This window comes from Monodon monoceros, unplaced genomic scaffold (genome assembly GCF_005190385.1).
Source record: "Monodon monoceros isolate NGI ecotype Baffin Bay Population unplaced genomic scaffold, NGI_Narwhal_1 Super_Scaffold_5, whole genome shotgun sequence".
NCBI classification, from domain to species: Eukaryota; Metazoa; Chordata; class Mammalia; order Artiodactyla; family Monodontidae; genus Monodon; species Monodon monoceros.
In genome coordinates, this window is record NW_021703782.1 from 5,419,571 (window position 1) to 5,438,826 (window position 19,256).

General features: G+C 44.7%; 1 protein-coding gene across 1 annotated transcript in view; it reads left to right on the forward strand.

Annotated features, from left to right (window-relative positions):
* Positions 1–19,256, forward strand: part of GALNTL6 (polypeptide N-acetylgalactosaminyltransferase like 6) — a 1,140,136-nt gene that overhangs the window by 1,069,776 nt on the left and 51,104 nt on the right. The window contains exon 9 of the mRNA XM_029204074.1: positions 7,440–7,661. Within this exon, the coding sequence (XP_029059907.1) occupies positions 7,440–7,661 (222 nt within the window). The remainder of the gene's footprint in view (positions 1–7,439; positions 7,662–19,256) is intronic.

A 19,256-nucleotide genomic window follows, 5' to 3' on the forward strand; every position in this document is an offset into this window, starting at 1 on the left:
TACATGCACATGTCAAAGTATGCCAAATTGTACACTTTAAACACGAGTAGTTTATTGCCTATCAATTATTCCTCAATAAAACCATTTTAAAATTAGGCTTACGTGCATTTTTAATAAGATATGTAGTTAAATAATTTGGGGAGTTAGTTTTTGTTTGTTCTATATCTAAAGCCTACATCAAATGCTATCAGAAACACTACCATAAATATCCAAAATATTCGGCCAAAAAATATAATAGAGATATAATTATATCAAACCAGCCAAGAGCATGTAACCACTTGCAGACAGCCTGCACAGCCTTGGGGAAGAAGAGAGAGGAAATTGCCTGTCAGAGAAGCCTCTTTTTAGGACGAGATTAGCCATCCTCTCCTCATGCTGAACGCATCCCACTGACTTCAAAGAAGTCTCTAGATCAGAGAAAAATAGCGCTGGGCTAAATAATTGTGTTAGAGTTGAGGCTCTCTGAAAAAGATCCTCTTTTGAGCTGTAGCCATGATGACATTTATCACATCATCAGTGATAAGAGGGCTTTGGGGCAGGACTCAGGAGCTACTGAAGTGCTCTTAAGCTACAAAGAGGAGAAAAGAAACGCATTTCAATCAAAGCAGAAGTTTCAGAGTCATGGGAGAGTGGTGCGATTCCTTGCTGGAGAAGTGACTGTGACAAATACGCACCTTGCTGGTGAGACTGGCTTTGCTGGTTATCGGCAATTTCTGGAAAAACCACCGGAAAAAATGATAGCTGAAGAAAGAGAAATCTATTACTCAAGCCACCATAATACAATAGCTTAACATTGACTCAAGCGCAGCGTGTGCACTGGGGTCACACCAGTGGGCACGTATGATTGCACCCGCCACAAAGAAGCAGAAACACGCAACTGAGGTGAGGTGGCCCAGGTAATTCACATGCACAGGGTAGCCTGCCGGCCGGAGAAACAATCAGCCCCCAGATAATATGCTCAGAAACAGAATAGGGGTTGAATTTTCAGGATACTGGAGCCATAGGGTCTAAAGTGTTGCTGGGGGGAAAAAAAAAATTAGTGGATAGACTTGTGTCATTTGGTGAAGCAGCAGGCTTAATAGAAATATCTACTTTCTTCATGCTTTATGGTGAAGATGATCAGTCAAAGCTGAAATCTGTTCCTATGACTGAGGTAGCAAAGTGATTAAGTGTTCCTGGCAAACTATCAATTCAAACACCCGATGAGTATTAGAATTCAGGAAAGATGTAGCACTGGAGAATGCACTGAAAACGACTTGAATTCTAAAGGTCTCTACTACAGGGCTGAATGCGTTAAGTGAGTTAATAATTATTTGGGCAACACAGAGAAGGGAGACGTTAATACCACTTTGGGTTGAATACGGGGGCTTGTTGTTACACACGGAACCACAGGGGGTGACATAAAAACAGGGGAGGCTCTCGATGTCGTGTGCACAGAGGTGCTCAGCATAACAATTTTTATTTCATTTGTCATTCAAGAAGTACAAAGGTCTGCAGCTTTTGAAAACAGAGGAATAGAGAAATCCTTCAGAAAATAAATGTATTCCTCAGCCACAGGAGCTACCTTCCTCTGTTACAGGAGTCCCATGCTGGGTGCAACCCTAGCGGGTGAAAACCTCTTGGACCCACCTTGAATGGGATTGAACCCACCTTGAATGGGATTGAACCCTCCCTCCAACTCCCCTTTGTCCACACTACACTAGGAGCCGGGACGGAGCTCAGCCGTGCAGAGACAGAGGTCTTCATCTACTTATTTTCTGACTGAGTTTAACCAACAGTGAGCCATAAATTGTCAGTTCCAGCCACGTGGCACACTCACCTCTAGCTACCCGTGAGCACTGCTGTTGTCATGAGCCCGTGGCTGCCCCCCCTGCTTGCTTCACAGATAGAGGGCCAGCAGGACACCCCGCCCTCATTAGAAACAGAAAAGCAGTGGGACCGGGAAGCATATTTAGGTCAACTGTGCGTCATAGCAGGCTTCTGTGCAGAGAGCTTGAAGCTTCTCTGGAATGATTTCCACCGAAGCAAAGCATTCACTCTGTATTGGCAACAGCAACAAAATATGCCAGACTCTGCATGTACAGCCAATTAATCAATTCAGAAACATTCATGGAGTGTATATTATATGCCTATTATGGACGTCGGCAGTAGGGTTGCCAGATTCAGCAAATAAAAATACAGGGCGCCCAGTTAAATTGGAATTCCGGATAAATTCTTTAGTATAAGTAGGTTCCCTGTGTAAAAAGATAAAGTGAGACAAAATTTTTAAGAGTTTATCTAAGCAAAAATCAATTCAAATTAGTCAGCGCCAGACAGGAAGTGGTTAGAAATGCTCCACCCACAGGAGCTGGGGAAAGACTTACACAGATCAGAGAAACAGCAGAAGCAAAGGAAGGAAATCATTGATGGGCTGTAGCTGAAAGCTGGTTGGTTGGTTGTGATGGGCTGGCCTTAGGGTTTTTGTTTTTTGTTTTTAATTTATTTATTTTTGGCTGCGTTGGGTCTTCGTTGCTGCACGCGGGCGGGCTTTCTCTAGTTGCGGCGAGCGGGGGCTACTCTTCATTGCGGTGCTCGGGCTTCTCATTGCAGTGACTTATCTTGTTGTGGAGCACAGGCTCTAGGTGTGTGGGCTTCAGTAGTTGTGGCACGTGGGCTCAGGAGCTGTGTCTCGCGGGCTCTAGAGCACAGGCTCAGTAGTTGTGGCTCACGGGCCTAGTTGCTCCACAGCATGTGGGATCTTCCCGGACCAGGGCTCGAACCTGTGTCCCCTGCATTGGCAGGCAGATTCTTAACCACTGTGCAACCAGGGAAGGCCCTGGCCTTAGGTTTTGATCTTGTAACCTGGAGGCGCTTACAAGCTACATTTCGGTTTGCTTACACAGGCCACCAAGGCATTAGAGCCACCTCAGTCCGGTGGCCTCCTTGTTTCATTAACAAGGAGTGGCAATGACCAGAGCAGATCTCCTGAGCACAGCTCCGTGGAGGAGAATAAAACTGGAGAGGACACTTAGGGACCTACTGTGGAATGTCTTCAATAGCAGGCCACCAGCCAGTATGCGACCAAAAGTTGGGTGGGCGTAATTCAAGAACCAGCTGTTTAATTTCTTTTAGGGGAATGACCTTTGTTTAGCAAAACACCTGGAAAGGACTTGTTGGTTATGGAAAGGTAAGCCTCAGCGTCTGGCCAGGAGAAGCAGAGACAGGTAGTGAGAAAGCTGACTTACTCGGCGTGAAAAGGAAGAAGGAATGACATATTCTGGTACAGCCCTGCAAGAGAGACATAAGAGGGAAATACTGAGGACAGCACATGTCAGGAGGCCAAAGGACACGGAGGAAATTTTGTCCAGGAAGAAATTCTCTATAGGAGCTAAAGAATATGAAAGAAGTCAGAGCTTCCATCTTCCTGTTGTCAGCTTCGTCTCTGCCACTGCCCTCACACCTTCCAAGTCTAGGCCTCGCTCATCTACCTGAGACGTGTTTGAGAGGTGAGGAACAGTGGGTGTGTGACCCACTCAGCTCGGCATGACCGAGGTAGCGAGCAAGCCCGGGCGGGATGCCAGCAGGAAAGAAGGAAGGATCCCCAAACAGGACATCAAAGTGAAGGATGAATGTGGGAACCCACATCCCCGGGAAGCCGCACAAATCTTAAGGAAGACAGGAATGTGTCATTTGGGGTTAATGCAATTTCATGTAAGTCTCAAAAACCAGGAATCCCAGCTAACACCTAGCTCCACATATATAAGGCAACTTTTATACCCAACTCCTGATAGTTTGGGAAAGAATGATTGCATGTATAGATCTCCCAGTGTCCAAACTTCCTTCTTTCTTTCCTCTTCATAACTAATTTTTAACATCTTAGCACCATCACCAACGTTTATTCAATCTCAGGAGAGATGGGCCAACTCAGATTGATTTCCTTTTCTCTTTGTTACCATCACGGGCAAGATGTGTCATTGGGATGTCCGTTTCACGGTTCTGTCCCTGTGCACCCAGCGATGAATGTTTAAGTGAGAAATACTGCTTTGCTCCTACCCCATCACCTCCATGTATTTGAGTGTATAGATACATGTGTTCCCGTATGAGATTGTTCTATTTCCTGCAGTGGGTGGATTTATTCTACCATCTATGAAAGACCAATGAAATGCTTCTTGCAACTGCTTATAACATTTCTCAGCTGAGGTTCCAATGGTTTCCCCAAAGCTAAGTACTGATACACAATGACAGTGTTAGATTCACATAGTGTATTGTTATTTCTGGAACAATGCCTTCAGAATGATACGATTTGGCCAGTCACCTGCACCGCTCTAGACTGTCCCTTGTCTATAATAATTGACACTTGAGAAAGTTTCCTCCTGGCGGGAAACTCCATTCAGAGAACAGAGCATCTGCAGTGGAGGATGTCCGATGAGTCATCAGAACATTAAAACGGTCAGGATTCACAAGTATGTCAAAATGTTCACGTAACCCTCCTTGCTGGAGAGACACCGGCAATTAGTTTTTGCAATTATTCTGCTGGTTCTCTTTCCTCATCTCCTGAAAGCTACCGCAAAAGGGCTCCATGATTTGACATTCATTATCCCTGGGGTATGTCCATGATCTTCCTGCTTTCTTTGGAGTGTTTGGGAAATCCGCAAACCTAACCTTCGATCGAGTAGTTCGATTTGAACAGGATGTGAAAAGGCAAAAGCTACCTGCCTGGTTCCCAGGTTAACTACCCTGCAGCTTCCCTGATGTTGCTGACAATCTTCTAACTTGCCATCTCCTGCCTCTTCCACTTATTCATGTCATTTATTCTGGCAAACATTCATCCTGACCCTTGCAGCCATTTCCAATTGAACGCATCTGAACTGGTCAGTTCCTCTTTGAGTTTTCACAATAATTACTATTTCTATTTCAAAAACCCAAAGCAACAAATATCTACCCTTTAGCAACAGTGCTTTTTAAAATACTGTTTTTATTTCAGTGCCTTTATCAACAGATACATGCACACGCTAGGAATTTCTTCATATTCATTTTATAAATGGTCTTTTCTTAACTCCACAATTAGCATGCCCAGATGAGCACACACATGTGCTACGGCCTTTTAATTTAAAACAAAACCCAAAACACTATCTATCCCTAACTTCACAGCATTTATAGTCTAAAAGTGCTTATTTACCCAAGTCAAATAGATTTCTTAGTGACAAATCTTTCTTGCAAGCTATCAAAAATTTTAAGGCATGTCTCCACTTAATAAATCACTTTCTCATTATTCCTGGGTAATTCTCCTCTGCTCTTTGCCTCTGTTTTTTGCTATTTTCTTACCTATATTCATTTTTGTTTATGAGAGAAGCACAAAGTAGGTGAAAATTAAATATTTTCACTTTACCTAATAATTGGAATATAGGAGAAAGGTTGAAACTACAGCCAAAAATCTAATTTGAATACAAATAAAGTTTTAATATTATCAACCAACTTTTTTTCCATTCTATCTTTGAGCCTTGTTGCTAACCATAAAAACTGTCTGTCCAAGGACAAATGATAACAGAGCGCATTTCATCCCGAACATTTGTCAGAAAGAAAGGTAAACGGCAAAGTGATACTGAAGACTCCTACTTGGACGTTACGTGTGCACGTGGTACCTGGTGCCAGGACAGAGCAGGAACCTCCAAATATCACGTTTCTTTTTCTTTCTCCAAACAAATGGGGCAGCTCAGAGTCTGTGGCGAGGGCTAGACTATAACAAAACAACGTCGACTCTGATCATCTGTCAAAGCAAACTGGAGTCAGAGAAAAGAAGGTGTTCTGGGCCAGGCAATGCCAGTGGGATGGCAGACAGCACAGTGATAGCAAATAATAATAACACCTCAGGGAACAAGCCTTACACTCTCCACGTCAGGAAGCTTCGAAAGGAAGGAACACAGAGGCAACCAAGAAACGAGTAGTCTTCATGGCACTGTGTCTTCTCTGCATCTTGCCGACTAACTGAACCCTACATGTGCTAAGCAAGGAGTCCACGGGGGATGAGGTGGGAGAGGCCCCCCGGGGATGCTGGAGGTAGGGGTGATGGGGAAAAAAGAAAAGGGTACAATTCCACTAGGGATAGGGTATCTGGAGACTCTGTCTTCAAATCCAGTGGACCTCTAGGCACAGTTTCAGGCCCTATTTAGGATTCCATAGCAATTTTTAAGACAAAGCAATTTTCCTAAACATCCCTAGTTTTTACTTTAGTCACTTGTATCTGGGTGTATCTGGGTCTTATTCAAGTTCCCAGACATTCTGCTCATGTTACCTTCTAAGTGCAAATGAGAGGCTGGAAAGGGTCAATATTCACACCAGCTGGGGGCTTCAAATAAGGAATCTGAACAAAAAACAACAAGAACTACAGCTTGTGGGACGCCCTCCTATGAAGCATCAGAACTGATGCTCCAGACATGGCAGTGTTCTCTCTACCACTCAGCACCGAGGGGTGAAGGAGTGTCAGAGGGCACCTCACGGCAGCCACGGCCCTTCTCCAAGACCAAAGAACAAGTCATTTCACCCATGGCCAAGCCCAACACCCAGGCGTTCTGTCTTCCAATGCTGCACTATTATTATTCTACTAGGTACAATAGCTCTAATAGCCATAGTGCCTATTGTGAGCCAGGTACTAGTCGAAGCCCCTGACAGGTGTTACCTTACTTAACCTTACAACCACGCCCCTGATGGAGGGACATTCTGCTTTGTTCCTTCTTCAGGCAAGGAATCTGAGGCCCAGAGTGTGTAAGTTCCTAGCTCAGTCTCAAAACTGGGGAAAGGGCTGAGCTTCCTACCCTGAACACCCACACTCCCTGCCACTAAGGAGTGTGCGTGTCTCCCTGCTCCCTCCCCCCATGGCTCCACCTGCAGAGAAGACTGGCCCCCTGGTGCTTCCTTAGCCCGACTTCACTGTGCAGTGAATTACTAAATTCTCCTGGGCATCCGGTGGCCCAAAGCATCACCAGAACACAAAGTCTTGAATTTAGTAATACTGGGCTCTCTCGCTGTAACTGAGAGAATAACAGCTTGTTTGTCCTCATTCTTTCCAAGATCCCTCACTGTTCCTTGAAAGGGTTTAAGCAATTTGATGCCTAAGAGCAATGTCATCATCTCCAGGCCCAACTCCTGTAATTCTATGTGAAAAACAAAGAATTTGTCACCGTGAAATAACAGGAGGGATGAGAAAGCAGAGGGGATTGCAAGCTGGGTTATTTTTTTTACTGGCTCTGGTGAATTCTCTAATTGGCAGTTGGACCCCGTGCCAGAAGCAGGAATGTGTGCAAGGCCTCGGGCTAATCATCTCACACCCCTCGCAGTTAGGAAAACTCCTAACTAGAGCTTCCTGAGATTGATTTCTTTTCTTTCTCTGTCCATTTGGAGGGCAACTAAAATCCACCTTTGCGGGCACAAGCCAATAACTGACCCTCTTTTCTGCTGCACAGAACCTGAAGCGGGTGGCGGAGACCTGGATGGATGAGTTTGCCGAGTACATTTACCAGCGGCGCCCGGAGTACCGGCACCTGTCCACGGGGGACCTCTCCGCGCAGAAGGAGCTGCGCAGACAGCTCAAGTGCAAGGACTTCAAGTGGTTCATGGCGGCGGTGGCCTGGGACGTGCCCGAGTACTACCCTCCAGTGGAGCCCCTACCCGCAGCCTGGGGGGAGGTGAGGCGCCCCCTGGGGGTGGGAGTGGGCTGCTGAAACCCTCAGCTCCCTTGCCCTGCGGCCAGGGTCCGCTGAAATGATCTCCGATAAATATATGTCCTCTGTAGGAATTGCTGGGGAAGGGCATTCAGCTCACCCCTGGAACCCCTGGCCACTGTTGACTCCCCAAATCGATTCTTTAAAAATGCGCCTGGAAACTGTTTATTTGAGATTAGTGAAATTGCCCTAAGAGCTTGCAGAGAATGAAAATGTCTGTCGTGCTCTTGTGTACATAAATGTGACCCGATGTCCACGATAAAATCCCTCCCTGTCCGCTGCGCGCGCAGCCTGGTTGCCACGGGCGTGTGCAAGGACGAGGTGCCCCGATGGGGCTGGGCGGCTTTCCTAACCAGGTGTGCGATGCAGAATCAAGAAGATGCGCTTTTCCACAATACCCTGAACTGTGGCAAATGTGGGACCTCATGGGTTCCTTAAATAAGCACCAACCTTTCCACCTCTGAGCGCTTCTTTTAAATTTTACTTCATGAACTAAAATGGAAAGAGCTGAAAGGCCCCAGTTGCCCAATTTAAAGCATCTATATTTTGGCATATAAAGGACTTTTGTGCTGGGTTCAGTTCTGTTCAGTCTCGTTACTGTGGCCTTTTCCTCTTAGGAGAGGGTGTGCTAGAGCAAGGACTCAAACTGCATGAGGTGAATTTAGTCTGCAATTTAATCTGCTCGTAGCAGGGGGCTTGGGGGGGGCGGGGGCGTGGGGGAGGGATGCTAGCGCCATCCCCACGCTCAGGAGCGGACTGTCTCGCGTCGTGCAGGCGCCTTCCCATCGTCGTCCTTGACTTTGTGGTGTGGAGAGAACAGGCGCTTGTCCGGTTAGTGTCTGTGGCTTGGCAGAGTTCTGAAAACAGGTGGCCCCCAGGCGTGGCAGGGGAGGCCCGCGCGCTGGGACAGCGTCCTTGGGTGAGCCAGCGTCCTGGCTCCGGGCACACGTGCGCTGCTTGTTTTGCTGAGGGGCCCGTAGAGAGGTGGTCCTCTGCTTGACCTGCGGTACCTCGGGCATGAAGGACAGAGCGCAGGCTGGCACCAAGGCTTCATCTCCTAATATTTTTTTGTATATGCACGTGGTCCTGATCGTGGATGTTTCAGTGAGTAATTTGGTCTCTGATCCTTTGCATCTTAAAGATTTCATTAAAGCGTCCCTGGAATATTAGTAATATTACTCAGCTGGTATTCATTTTTGTTATCTACCAGGGGCTTAATTTACAGCAGCCGCAATTTAAAGTAGACCCCAGAGAGAACCTTCTTAGTCTAAGGTGTTGTAAGACATAAGAATTTGTTACCCAAGAAGCAGGTGAGCTTCTTCTTCGAGTTTTTGGGTTAAGGTTATGTCTGCCATCTTTCCCTAATAATCTAAAAACAGTCCTGCCTCAGTGACTTAGTAGGAAACTCCAAGAGCCCGCGGCCCCGCCCCACGCCAGAGTCAAGCACGCGGAGGGGAAAGAAGCCCTGCCTGCCAAGTCCCTTCTGCCTCCGGAGCCAGCTCCCGGAAGCGCTGCTGTTGGTAGCTGGCCTGATGGCTTCAAGGTAGCTCCGCGGGGCTGGAGCGCTGGTCGCGCAGGCCCTGAGCGCCCGCGGTCCCAGGGGAGTCTCCGTGGTGCGCCCTATGGCGTCTGGAGGTGGTGCTCTTACTGCGGATGAGCAGGGACTGGGCTGCCGAGGGAGGTCATGCTGCCTGCACGCAAGGGTCTGGAGCCGTACCGTACGCTCGCCCCGAACGCAGCCTCCGGTACCAAGGAAGACCCTCATTTAGTCTGCTTCCTCACCAGGAAGGGCATGGTGGGCTGCATCTGTGAAGAAGACAACATCATCTGTCTCTGGCTGCACAAAGGCGAGGCCTCGCGGAACCCATCACAAGCCGGTGCCCTAGAAGCTGGCCCACGGAGCCCCTGCACTAGCTCCCTCAAAATGGGGTGTAAAGTTCCCTCTTTGCAGTAAAGACATTACATTGGCTCCTCCTCCCATGAAAAAAAAAGAAAAGAAAACTCTCCAAGACCTCCCAGTATCACTGTGTGATTCGGGACGAGGTTAAAATCTCATCAGTCTTTTCTCTATGTGGAAACGTAATTTTTTATTCCAACCTGTCTACTACCTAAACTGCGACTGGTCGCATTTTCCCTCGTTGCCTGACTAAACCATAACCTGCATTTATAAAGAATCTTGGGGGGGAAAAAAAAGCATCTTGCATGGAAACGGATTCAAAATTTCCCTGAGGTTCTAGAAAAGACAAAACTTCCCAGGAATAATAAGAACCATCTTATGGCCAGTGGGTGATGCCAGTTTTTAACCTATTACTCTTTTTTTTTTTTTTTTTGCTGTATGTGGGCCTCTCACTGTTGTGGCCTCTCCCGTTGCGGAGCACAGGCTCCAGATGCGCAGGCTCAGCGGCCATGGCTCACGGGCCCAGCCGCTCCGCGGCATGTGGGGTCTTCCTGGACTGGGGCACGAACCCGCGTCCCCTGCATCGGCAGGCAGACTCTCAACCACTGCGCCACCAGGGAAGCCCAACCTATTACTCTTGACTACCTCACATCTTTACGTGGTTTGCCTGGGCCCTAGAGACATTTGAGTTCATCATCCTTGGTTTAAACAATCAGACATTGAGAAGATCAGATTTTCTTCTAATATAATGGCAAATTTCTTTCCCCAAAGCTTCAGAACAGCAAAGCAAAGTAAGGTCACCTTTAGGTTTAGGGAAAGAAGAAAATGGCAAAGTAGTTCAAGCGCCAGTTACATTCAGTTACATTTGCTCAGTGAAGGGGTGGTACACGGCAAGGATGAAGACGAGACGTGGGAGGAAGACAGAAGGAAGGGGAATCGGCAAGCGACAGGGCTTGGGCTGGTAAAGTGTATTGAAAAATATCTATTTCCCAAGCAGGGGAGATCCCTGAGAGTAAAAGTGATGCCTGGACATTTAATGCAGGAGGCAAATGAAGTATTTGAAATGCAGCTTAATCTACATGAAATGATGAACAGGAAAGACCATTTTCTAACTATATATTGGGTAATAACCTGCTTCTTAATGGTGGATAAAAATTGCTAAATGTGCAGAATATACCTGTGGACCATTTTATCTCTAAAAAAAATTCGAAGTTTCACTCATGTATTCCTTGGCCCTCTACAAAGAGGTTTTGTTTATTAATTTTTTATTTTGGAATAATTTTAAACATACAGAAAAGTTGCAAAGAAGGCACAGAAAGTTGACATACACCTTGCACCCATTTCTTCTAATGTTAACATCTTACGTTTGCCACCATACATTTAACCGTAGCACGTTTAAACTAAGTAATAAGTATTGGTATGATACTATGAACTCGGCTACAGACTTCAGTCAGATTTCACCAGTTTTGTTTGTTTGTTTGTTTTTTTAACTAATGTCCCCTTTCTGCTGCAGGATCCAATCTAGTACATAAAAGGTCCGTTTCGTTTCCTATAAACTTTAAATTAATGGCTCGAATACACCAAGCTCCTACATAAATGTAATAGGTCATTTGCTGTTTTGATAAGAGAGTGACAAGGGAAAGGCAGACTGTGGTTCTTTAAAAGCAGTGGTAGGAAGGAACCACAAACCTCCAGCAATGAAAACGCAAGACTCCTTTATGGGAGCGCTGTGCCAGGAAGCAGGGTAACGTGCTGTTTCATGCACTTGTACTTGGAACAGTTTCCCACCTGCTCCTCTGTGCCAGCCTGATTCTGGGTAAACAGTCAAGTGCTTAGGCAATCTTGGGCTCTGGTCGTTGGAACCCAGCTTGGAAAGGATGTGTTACAGACCATACACAGCCTATAAACTGCTACTCGTTTCCCTGACAGATTCAGCTGGTTGTGGTGTGTGTCTCCTAACTCATCCCTCTCTTCCCCCCCCCCCACCCCGCCCCTTAGCTTATTCTCCACTTGAAACGGGAGATCAGGCCACTGCCTCACTCAGAACCTTTCAACAGCTACCAGCTCTCTCGGGGTCAAAGTCAAAGTCCTCACCTGCACCCTGAACGACCTGGCCTCTGCTGCGTCCCCTCCGACCTCATCTCTTACTGTTAGCCCCCGGCTTCCTTCTTCCAGGGACACTGGCCTCAGCACTGCTCCCCGTCAGGCCAGGCACAAGCCAAACTCAGGGCCTTGTCACTTGCTGTTCCTCCTGCTTAGATCCCAAGGCTCTTCCCTCACTCCCTTCAGGCCCTTTCTCAAAAAGCACTATCTTCTCGGAAAGCCCTCCCCGGCTGTCCCCTCTGTCGTCGGCAGCAATGCACAGCGGGCTGTCCAACCTCATCCACTCCCAACGCCCCTCCCCTGCTCTCTCCTGCTCGTCAGCATCCCTCACTACAGAACAAGCCACGCCACCTACGTGTTTATCGTGTTTCTCACCTACCTAGAAAGCCAGTTCCAGGACATAGGGTTCTGTTGATTTGCTGAGTTACTACTGCCCTTCAGCAGCTAGAAACAGGGTTTGGCATATAGTGGGTGCTCAATAAATGCTTATTGAGTGAATGATGAAGGAATGGAGGATCCTGGCTCCGTCACCCCCTCTGCATTCACAGCTCTGCCCAGAGGCCCCCATGGGCAGGCCAAGTTCTGGCCCCCCCTTCACCGCACGGGGAAGGGTCTCCACACCACTCCCTGGCCGGCCATACAGAGGCTGCCTCTCTGGAAAGCCTGGCCAGGAAGACAGTGTGAGTAATGAATCTCAGGTGAGTGATTCCAAAGGACTGCCAGGTCCACATTCCATGTCATAGTCCAACAAGATATGAAATAGTCTCTTCTGACAACCTAAGGAGAAGAAGGAGAACCTCCAAAAGTGAAAATCCTCCGTGCCAGCAATTTCCAATCTCTCCATGTCACCTTCGTACTTCAAAGGCAAGAGGAGATTAAAGTCACCTCTGATGGAGGCGTCATTCCGTCCTCTGGTCGCCAGGGTAGTGGGTGGAGTGGGGAGGTGAGGGGCCCTGAGAGAATAAAGGGGATTTTGAGCCATGTAATAAGTCGAGCATCCCTTGGTGCTATTCATGTAGAAGCAATGCGCTTTCCGCAGTGCTGTGTTGGAGAAGAAACCTGGGTAAGAACAGGTTTAAAACAGAAAACTGTTCTTAAACCAGGCACAGAGGGAGTGTGTCTTTTTGTGTCAAGATGCTAAATGAACGAAACAGAATTTCCGATTATTTTTTGCCTTCTTACTCCTTCCCCTCCTTAGAATTCATGAATTCGTGAAAGCCATTTATAGTACTCCTTTATAGTCCAAAAAGTAGAGTTCTGCAGAATCCCGCATCTTCATGTGTAAGAGGGAATAAAAGATGTAAAGTAGACAGGCATGTCTTTCCTGACCAAGGTTTCTGTTTGCCGTCCTCAATGTGCCAATCTTGACACATCCGTTTGTCATCTCGCCATTGGGCAAAACTTTGGAAAAATCTTTATTTTAAAAATTCATTTCAATGCCGAACTCCTTCTGCTGCTATTTAAACCCCTCGCTCAAGAGTCATGTCACCCTGAATTGCGGCATCTTCACAAAGACAGGTCCCCGGAATCGTCCCAGCTCACCTCCTCGGCTTCAGCTGCTCTTGACTTATTTTCACTGGCTCTCTTCCTTCTGATGTTCTCACAGTGCACAAGGTCTTTCAGATTTCTCCGTATGGGCTTCCAGGAAAGGAAGTTTGACACTAGGAGGCACATTATCTGAAAGGCCATCTGACGGTGTGATGCTGTCTCTTTCAAACAAATTCTGTGCCAGGGTGGCTACTGGGTTACACAGAGGGAAACGCCAGGCTCTGGCTCCTTTTCTTGGGAGAGCAATGGCCCCCTTTCCCATCTCCCCGCACCAACAGCCTCGACTGGCAACTGGGGAGCCCACAGAGGATGTGTCTTGCTGCTCCCCCGGCAAGCACACTGGGACCATCGCTGCCCTTCGGCCGCCCTCTGTCTAAACCAGACCTGTAAACTGAGCAGCCGTTCAGAGATGATTTGTCATTCTCTGAGTGCACGAGACTTGATCTGTCATTTACCTTCTCAGGCAGAGACAATGTTGGCACACTATGCTAATTCATCTCTCTGGAGCTCCACAAGCAGGTTGAGAAAAAGGTAAGACTACATAAAGAATTGCATTATCCTTTGAGCTTCCACTATGTGTTTTCTGAGTTCTCAACAGCTGAGACAGTTGAAGACAAACTTAGTGTTGTCTTCAGCACTAAACGTGATTTTAATTTCATATCCCCAGCTGAGCGAACTGGACATCTTAATGCAAACTGGACATCATTAAGACATCTTAATGTCTCAAAAGCAGCAATTTGACCCACGTCCTAATAGAATCAGAGATGTTTCAGAACTAAAAGATTTTTCTGCATATATACCTATATCTATATCTATAGATATATACACATATATATATGCCAAAAACTTTCTATCTTCTCTTTCTATTCTGTTCTTCCTTACAATGTGTATGTATTCATACTGACATATGTTTATATACATAAATACATACCTTTGGGGTTTCACATGACAGGACTAAAGGAAATTTTAAGTGTATGTTAGCCCAATCGTGAATTCATTCTAGTGTTTAATTTTTAATAACTGATACCTTTCTAATTTCAACAATGACACAGAATTAATAGAATTTGAGGATCACTCAGCTATTAAAGTAGGATTTCCAATGCACAGCCTCAGAGAGTCAGCACTGGTGGAAAAATTCAATATAATTTTTCCAGCCATGGACATAAGAATACCCCCACCCCACCCATTCTTTTACAAAGAGCCCAGCTGGCTTCTGGGAGAGCTCAGAGTGGTCCCTTCAGGGGCAACTGCCCTCAACTTCAAAGTCTAGTGACCATCCACAAGTTGGTGGAGGACAAGAAAAAACACAGCAAAAAAATGGGCAAGATTCTTGGGGTCCTGGAATAACAGTGAGAAGATCCTGGGAGTCATGCTAAGAGATGCAGACAGATGCCAGGATGCATCATTGGGCTTGGAACTGGTTTCATCATTTGCAGGCAGACAGTAGTTAAGAACAAGAGCAAATATTCCTCCAAGTATCCTCGCTACGCATTGAGCTGTCTGTCAGCAGTAGGTCTTGGCTGGCCCTGTTCCAAACTCTGGGACACACAGTTACTGCACCGCTTAGACGTAAGTTGTCCCTTCCATTCACAGCTTAAAGGTCATCAGTCAGTCTTAGATTTTGTGAGCGGCCTGAAACGTAACTGTCTCTTACTTGGACTGAGAGATGGGAAAAATCAGTGGTCCTGGCCTCCCCTGAAGCCACCATTCTTTCTCCACGTTTTGTTTTCTCTCCAACTATCTCTTTATGCTTTTGATCCACTTGATTAGATTTCTTATTAATTTTAAGAAATACAAGAATTTCCTTTGACCACCTTTAGATTTCCAAAACATTGTTTCTGTCCCATCAACAACAAACAAGCTCTTAGGTCTTTCCCTTTCACAGCCACATGCAAGGCCTTTTCTCTCAAGCTTCTATTGCCAATGTGAAGTCTGTTAGTTGCTCAGTTTCTGAAAAAGGTTGCCAATCCGTTAGGCCCATTACAAAGAGAAATTAACATGACAAGATAATCTCAGGAGGAGCTTAACTTTCTAGACCATCCCTAAAACAGGAAGGACAAGTCAGTTTTTCTTAGTCTTGTTCTAGACCCAAATCATGCAGAACCAGTTACACACATCGACCCTCTTTGCCCACACTTTTTTGCCAGAATTGCATACCAGTCGGCAGCAAATAATTTTGTTCCAGACCCTAACATTCAAATACTGCCATTCTGCTGGAAATAATGAAAAACCATGTGGTGTGATGCCGGAAATAAAAAGCTAAATTTTCTACAATATTCTTGTTTTAAAAATATACTGGGATTTCCGATGCTAAATACATGGCTGCAGCATGGTTTTGTTCAATCATAAAAGCCAGACAAAACATATAGGATAGCAAAAGAAAAAACACACATAACATGGATAACATCTTACATAAAACTGGTGACAAGGAACCCCCAGGAATCCCAGAGTAGGGTTAGTGTTACCTATACACCAGGCAGCAGCAGGTCTTGTGTGAGATCACTGGGGATGAGGGGTTGGTAGGAAACAGAAAAGGAGAGTGTGGACAGTGCTATGAGCTGCAACTCAGGAATCAACAAATATTCACCCCCAAAAGGAGCCGATCCTTTACAGAATAGGAACTAAAGCAATTAAATCTGCAAATGACCAGTGAAATTCAAAGACTCCCTCACAGGCTCCAAGCTGAGGACAAGTGCAAAGAAACCACAGGAAACCAGTAAGGGGCCTGGGAATTCAAAACAATGCCAAAGCAGCCTCCGCCCGCGGGAGCTCAGAAATGCTCTGACACACTCCCTTTTGGAAAGACAGAGACTCATTCTTTCCACTTCCCTTCCACCAACCTTGCTAAAAAAAAAAAAACAAACAAAAACCCCTGCTGATCACTGGATGTGAAACAAAACACTGTGGATCCCAGGGAGACTAAACTTCTAACACCAGAGAAGGAGGTACCTGAGCTGGACCCCAGGACGTGGTGGACAAGCACGTGGAAAGGCAGCCTCACTGCTCTGGAAGGAAAGACCTTCAGACTCCAGACAACACAGAATTAGAGGCAGGAAGCTTCTGTGAATCAGGCTCACCCCTGAGAGACGGAGAAGTCATCATGTATATAAAGAGGCCATACTTTTTTTAATCTGTCACAGTAACAACGCAGAAGAGAGCCCTACAGAGGTACTTTCCAAGAGAACCATTTAATTTGTATGTGGAAAATAAAACCAGATTACAATAAAACCCCATACAGAGATACAGCAAGGATAAAGATTTAAATGAACCAAATAAAGTTCCAGGAGATGATGAAAACATCCCACACATGTGGCCACAAAGAGGATGAAAACAGCAACATATGATTTTTAAATGAGCTAAAAGAAGCTTAAAAACAATCAAAGCTTGAAAGAACCAAACAAGTCAGAATTAGAACAGCTCAGAAATGAGATGGCTAAACCAAGGGTCTACTGTATAACACAGGGAACTATATTCAATAGCTTGTAATAACCTATAATGGAAAAGAATCTGAAAAAGAATATATATATACCCATACACACATATGTGTGTGTGTATACATATATATATGTGTGTGTGTGTGTTTATGTAAAACTGATTCACTTTGCTGTACACCAGAAACTAATACATTATAAATCAACTATAATCAAAAAACAATTTTTTAATTAAAAAAAGAGAAGACACTTGGAATGATGTGAAATGTGATGATATGAAAAGAGAGCTGAAAACTCAAGAATGAAAAGAGAAGAAAAGGAAAGAAAAAAAAAATCTCAGAAACAAAGACTGAATTAGAAGAAACAAAGAAGCATATAGACACCCAGGGAGGCCCAGGAAAAGCAACCAAGGCTGGAAGGGAGGAGAGTGAAATTAATAAAGCAGAAATAAAGAAGAGATAGAAGATTCTACCAAAGATTTGGAACAACAGAGTTTTAATGAAGATTTAACATCAATTCCCAAAGAATGTTCCCCCACAAAATGAAAGACAACAAAGACATAAAACTATAATTAAGAAAACCTTCACAAAATAAAAGATTTGAACCTACATATTAAAGGGGCTATAGCTGAGAAATTCAACTGAGAACCCTCAACACAAACATTTCTAGTAAAACAGTTGTATTTTTTAAATGAAGGAAAACAATTTTGTGCATTCAACCAAAAAAAAACAAAAACAAACACAAAACCTAAGCCTGACTTTGAAGCACATTTTGTACCAGAAAACAATGGACGACATTGTAAACATGCTTCAGAAAATAAAATATGAGCCAAAGATTTTATATCCAACCAAACTGTGCTTCAAATATAAAGCCCACTGAAAAATAGTTATAAGCATTCAAGAACGCAGGGATTAATTTTCCCAAGAGTCTTTCTGAGGAACCTACTAGAGAATGAGCCTCAGAAAACCAAGAGATGTTTAGATTAGCTTGGCCTACGGTCTGGTAGAGAGTGGCTGAAAGGATAAAAGAATATGCAAGAAAACTATAAGACACTGATGAAAGAAAAATTAAAGATGATATAAACAGATGGAGAGATATACAATGTTCTTGGATTGGAAGAATCAACATTGTGAAAATGACTCTACTACCCAAAGCAATCTACAGATTCAAGGCAATCTCTATCAAACTAACAATGGCATTTTTCACAGAGCTAGAACAAAAAGTTTCACAATTTGTATGGAAACACAAAAGACCCCGAATAGCCAAAGCAATCTTGAGAAAGAAAAATGGAGCTGGAGGAATCAGGCTCCCTGACTTCAGACTATACTACAAAGCTACAGTAATCAAGAGAGTATGGTACTGGCACAAAAACAGAAATATAGATCAATGGAACAGGATAGAAAGCCAGAGATAAGGTGACCATATATGCGTGGGTTTATCTTTGATAAAGGAGGCAATATAAATAGAGAAAAGACAGCCTCTTCAATAAGTGGTGCTGGGAAAACTGGACAGCTACATGTAAAAGAATGAAATTAGAATACTTCCTAACACCATACTCAAAAATAAACTCAAAATGGATTAAAGACCTAAATCTAAGGCCAGACACTATAAAACTCTTAGAGGAAAACATAGGCAGAACACTCTATGACATAAATCACAGCAAGATCCTTTGTGACCCACCTCCTAGAGATATGGAAATAAAAACAAAAGTAAACAAATGGGACCTAATGAAACTTAAAAGCTTTTGCACAGCAAAGGAAACCATAAACAAGACAACCCTCAGAAAGGGAGAAAATATTTGCAAACAAAGCAACAAAGGATTAATCTGCAAAGTATACAAGCAGCTCATGCATCTCAATATCAAAAAACAAACAACCCAATCCAAAAATGGGCAGAAGACCTAAATAGACATTTCTCTAAAGAAGATATACAGATGGCCAACAAACACACGAAAGGATGCTCAACATCACTAATCATCAGAGAAATGCAAATCAAAACTACAATGAGGTATCACCTCACACCAGTCAGAATGGCCATCATCCAAAAATCTAGAAACAATAAATGCTGGAGAGGGTGGGGAGAGAAGGGAACCCTCTTGCACTGATGGTGGGAATGTAAATTGATACAGCCACTGTGGAGAACTGTATGGAGGTTCCTTAAACAACTAAAAATAGAACTGCCGTATGACCCAGCAATCCCACTACTGGGCATATACCCTGAGAAAACCATAATTCAAAAAGAGTCATGTATCACAATGTTCATTGCAGCACTATTTACAATAGCCAGGACATGGAAGCAACCTAAGTGTCCATCAACAGATGTATGGATAAAGAAGATGTGGCACATGTATACAATGGGATATTACTCAGCCATAAAAAGAAACGAAACTGAGTTATTTGTAGTGAGGTGGATGGACCTGTCAGTCATACAGAGTGAAGTAAGTCAGAAAGAGAAAAACAAATACCGTATGCTAACACATATATATGGAACCTAAAAAAATAATGGCTCTGATGAACCTAGGGGCACGACAGGAATAAAAATACAGATGTAGAGAATGGACTTGAGGGCACGGGGAGGGGG